Below are 5,118 nucleotides of genomic sequence, written 5' to 3' on the forward strand. Positions count from 1 at the left end.
AGATTTGTTTCTTGATAAAAACAGAAGAACACCAGGGACTGATACAGAGGACAAGTGTGTAGTAACCAAGCCATACACAGATTAGGTCAGCATAGGGAGTAGAGGCCAAGTAGTTTCTGTTAACTTTATATAAATGTGTGTTCATGTTAAACAAACAAAAGCAGACATGCTTTGGATGGATTAAGAAAGTTACAAGATAAGAACTTGTGTGAAGAAGCCCAGAGCAGGATATTGGAAGAGCAAATTTCAAACAATCTTTATGAACAAAAAGTTGTCCTGGAAATTGATAGGATAAAAGCACAGTGATTGAAAGCTGAAGCAAAGAGTATAGAAAGGATTTTAAACAGGATCCGCAAACAGCATGAAAGACAAGAGTTGTGTAAAACCAAAATCAACCCCCAAATAACCAACCAAACAAAAAACTCATTTTATTAGGAAAAACAACACTTGTGCTTCCTTTCAGGCAGTCTAGAGTATTAAAAAAGGGGAAGGATGTCTCCTAATGTGCCATTTTTGTCAGAAGGAAGCTTCATGAACTGCTAATTTGCTGCAGAACTAGATACTCTGTCAGAGCTGGTCAGAAACCCTTAATTAAGGAAGAATTTCTGACTCATGCAGTATTTCTACTGGTCTGACAGAAGATCTGGAAGTGCAGGATATCATCACTGCTATTCAGTAAAGATCAGCAGCAAAGACAACAAAGCTGACCCTGAATCAGCATTTACCTACATGCACACTGGGGAGGAGAGTGACTCTTGCTGGCAGCATTACGACTATTTAACACAGTTTGCAGAAATTGAGTTTTCTCTCTTCCTCTCAAGTTAGGGGGATTTTTTTTTCTCTTTTTTTGAGACCAGTTGCACAGAATAAAAGTACCAGTTTACAACAAGTTCTGATTTTTGTACCTAATACAGCATGCAGGGAACTGACAGCCTACAAACGAGGATGGCAGAAGGGCACAAGTCAAGGTCCCAGTCCCTTGAAGTCAGAATACCTTTAATTGCCAAAGCTTCCTCTGAACCAGGGCTGTGAAAATCAATGCTGAACATAAATTCAAAGCAAGTTTTCAGGGAGATTTGTTGGATCAAACAACTCAGCAGTTTAATATGAAGGCTATTTTTACAGAGTACAACTGCTTTTATTGCTAAAGCAGCATGTCAGAAGAAAGACAGGTCATCGAATGGCCATTGAAATGTTCCATTAAAAATGAAAAGGTAAGTAATTTTTTAGCACTTTAATACTAAAGAATATTGCTACTTCTTTTATTTAGTGTTTAAGCAATAGAGTCAGTAAAACAGAGCAAAGTATTGAAATGACACCAAGTTATCAGTTTCCCCTAATCATGAATATTATTTATTCAACTGGAAGCTGTTACATACATCTCCACTGATTACCAATACACGCAAGCAATGGTATCAAGATCATTCTTTTATTTCCAAGAATTTCCAGGCAATTAGTAATTTCATATGCAAAAGCACCCCTGTACTGCTTTACCTTCCTGGATGGAAAAATACATAAAGAAAGGAAACTACAGATATCACATAAAACAGTGAACTGGAGTGTTTTGGGAGATTAGTTCTGTTCTGCTAAAGCAAAAGAAAAGTTTCTAGATAACACCGAGACAGTTGCTGTATTTTTCGTTTCATTTCATCATATTCACCATACATTTTCTTCCTTACTTTTTCCAGAGTTGCTCTCACCTGGTGTCAGAAAAATCAAATGCCTTTATCAAAATTTTGGATTATACTGTTTATAACAGGACATGATTTCTTTCTCTATGTTCTTCATTGTTACTTTCCATAATTTCCATTGTTAATCTACCTCTGCATAACAGCAATTTACTCTCAAGAAGAAGATAAAAACTTAAGTCTCAAGACTTGTCTACATAGGGAATATATAAATAACTGTCACTATGAGTAATTCTAAATTTCTCTGTACACACTTAAACACTAGTAAATAAATAATTTTTAAAAAATAATTTCAATTAAATTATCCATAAATCATTCTAACCTAATTACTAAATGAATTTAAATTAATTTGACCATATATTGTTTTATTTCTGAAAAAAAGGCATGGACTTAATACACTTGCATACTTTTAAAAGTGGTTGGTTTCCCCTTGGTATTCTTTTAACGGGTTTATCCTGCAGATAAACCCTTTTAATTTCAGTCTTTTAGACTTGTATCTAGCTTACATCTACCAATGCAATTCCAAATCTGAAGAATGGAGAACTCAATTTGATTTCAAGAACTATGTATGCAAATTATTCCTTGCCTTTCTAGAAAAAAAACCAAACTCAAAAAAACCCCAAGCTGGCTTCCAGTTTGGCTTTACACACCACCGCAATCATGTTTGCCTACAGCCCATGTAATTCAACCTCTTTTTTTCCCTTCCTCACTTCTACCAAACACAGGCTGATTGCACATCATTTAGGGGAGTGAGTTTACTGTGTCCCTGCACACTGGGGTGAGGGGAAAACTTCAGCAGGGGATGTTTTTAGCAGCTCTGCACAGAATACCCCCACTGACTCCCAGAAAGGGGGGGCACTGGCCACCAAACCTAGGCAAGGAGTACTCCCTCCCCACATGCTCCCTTTGGGATGAGGAAGAGAGAAGGGAGCTGACTCCTGCCCGTCACCTCAGGAAAGCACCGCTCGCCCTGTGCCTCCCCACGCACAGGCACAGGCACATACACACCCTATTGCACGATGCAGATCTGACGCAGGCAGAGGGAGCTGTCAGCAGCTCTGATGGGGCCCGTCATTTTTGGTCTATTTAAGTCAGCACATACATGGCAGAAGCTGAGGACTCTTGTTTAAGACTCTGCTTTTAAAGACAACACTACTCTGGCAGACCAAAGATCACAATTAGCAGAGCTAAACACAGCTTCCAGAAGACAGAAGAGCCAGTATGTCTCTTCCCATGTCTTTCCCACTTTTTCCTGAAAGCATCAGTACCCTGAATGCATAAGCAAGACATGCAGTTCACTTGATCTGACGTGTCCCTCCATAAGGGACAGAAAAGGGCAGGGAGATGGTTCCAGCCCAAGCAATCTGCACCAGGTACCACAGACCATGCAGTTTGGGGAGCTGGCCCTGCTGTGTGCCAATTCACCTGTCCCTTGACACCACCCCAGCTGGGCAGAGGAACTACCCAGGCAGGAAAACAGCAGCCAAGGCAGCTTGTGTGCCTTGTCAGCACTGCAGCACTGACATACCCTGCCAGTCCCTAAACTCAGCAGCTTGAGAGTGGTGAACATTGAGAGCTGACAAACGGGGAGTACCATGGGAGAGAAGCAAGTGCTGATAGCCACAGACCAGGCAGGTGTTAGGAGCACACATGATTACACTGCCTTACACTGCTTGCTTGATTCAGGGTTCCTCCCTTTTCTATCAACTCAGTTTGCACTTGAATCAGGGTAACATGATAAGCACTGACCAACAGCCTGCTGGGTGGTGAAGATGGATGGAAAGGGAAGGTCAGATTATTTGCCCTGAGGTAATGAGGGTGTCACTGCCACAGCCTAAGAGCCAAAGACTGACGGACAAAGAGATGCTGAGTTTCACAGAAAAATTTCAAGCACGATCAGAAATGCATTTTTTGTTTTTCAGGAGATCTTCTGCCAACTGTGATAAATGAGCAGGCACAGAGAAAGTAGTACAAAGACATCCTTATTAAATGGCTGACTATTTAAAGGCTGCCCCAAAATATACCTAACTGATTTTACTATGTCACCTAATTTACAAAGCTGGGGCGGGCGGGGGGTTGGGAATGGGGGAAGCACACAAAGAGAGAGACTTTATCCTTTCAGTTGTCTACTTACATAGTTTCTTCCATCAGCAAGCACAGTTCCCAGGCACAGAGCATGCTTTTTTCCCAACTCAAATACTAACAAGGCTAGCCTCTAGCTTCAGAGTAGGTTCCCAATTCAAACTCAGGTTTGAATCAGTCAGCTGATTGTACACTCACAGTTCTACATGGATATATGGAAATGGTATTTAACAAATTTTGAGGTGAAAGTGTAACTCACTTCTTTAATGTAATTCATCTCCTCTTTCAGCTGATCAGCTGACCAGCCATAAACCACCATTTCTCTCTTATGGTTGTTGTCAGTTCGGTGCACAACACCATACACCATCCCATGAGAGAGCTTCCCTGGAGACATCCCATTTGGTACATGGTAGAGCTCCTAAAAATTTAAAAAAAAAAAAAAAAAATTAAAAAAAATCAGTACTAGAATTAACAAAAGACACTAATAAAACCACAGTTACTTAGGGCCAGGAGAGACACCAATTATAGTGAAAGCACAACAGTACATACGAACACTAACTCCCAAACATTTTGGAGCCAACCTGTCAGCCTTCATGTTTTTGGAAAGAACAATGACCAACTTATAATCGATAAAGAATATAAAGATGTCTAATTACCACTGCCTTCAACAGAAGTGATGCAGGCACAGCTAGAGACAACAGGCTGGATTTGTACAAGGAGAGGTAGAGTCATGTAAGAAAAGGTTATCCTGGCTTATTTTCATTCAACACCCTATGCTACTTTTCTGCATTCTTGCAGAGCACTGTCAGGTCTCTAGTTCCCTATAAACTCTTCCAACCACAGAATTATCCCTCACTTCCCAAACTCCCTGCTGCAGGAAACAAAAATTCACAAATTTACTCAAAAAAATATAGAAATTTCTAAGAAACTGAAATTAAAAGCTTTTAGGCAGGGTTCCTTAAAAAAGAAAATACCTCTTTCTCTTGAAGATAAACCAAGTAGAATTTCAGTTTGCATTTAAAGCTAAGTAAGAACCTCCACAGTAATCAAACTCATTTCGGATCTTCATTTCTTTTACAGATGTTGCAGAACTTACATTGTAAGAGCTAAAGCAAAGCTATGAAACAGCATTTATGTCGGTGTTTCAGTATTATTAACTACTGTAGAAGGATAAACCTTCTAAATCAGGCCTTGCTATGTAAATAGAGGTTGTTTTAAAGAGCTGACATGTTTTATTTTAATGATCTGTAGAAATTTGTGAAACATACTCATAATGATTGCATGTCTTGCTTCAAGGCACCCTTCGCAACAGACTCCTCTTGTTCATCTCATCAGTACACTTAGTAAG

At 39.7% G+C, this 5,118-nt stretch overlaps 1 protein-coding gene across 1 annotated transcript in view; it reads right to left on the reverse strand.

The window, feature by feature from the left end:
* The window catches only part of LOC103618712 (myocardial zonula adherens protein), a 51,856-nt gene that overhangs the window by 30,526 nt on the left and 16,212 nt on the right, over window positions 1-5,118 (reverse strand). Inside the window, exons 3-5 of the mRNA XM_017737927.1 lie at window positions 4,030-4,188; window positions 1,618-1,700; window positions 538-547 (exon numbers count right to left, since the gene is read on the reverse strand). Coding sequence (XP_017593416.1) covers window positions 538-547; window positions 1,618-1,700; window positions 4,030-4,188 — 252 coding nt within the window. The remainder of the gene's footprint in view (window positions 1-537; window positions 548-1,617; window positions 1,701-4,029; window positions 4,189-5,118) is intronic.

The sequence above is a fragment of the Corvus brachyrhynchos genome, unplaced genomic scaffold (genome assembly GCF_000691975.1).
Source record: "Corvus brachyrhynchos isolate BGI_N302 unplaced genomic scaffold, ASM69197v1 scaffold200, whole genome shotgun sequence".
In the NCBI taxonomy this organism is placed as follows: Eukaryota; Metazoa; Chordata; class Aves; order Passeriformes; family Corvidae; genus Corvus; species Corvus brachyrhynchos.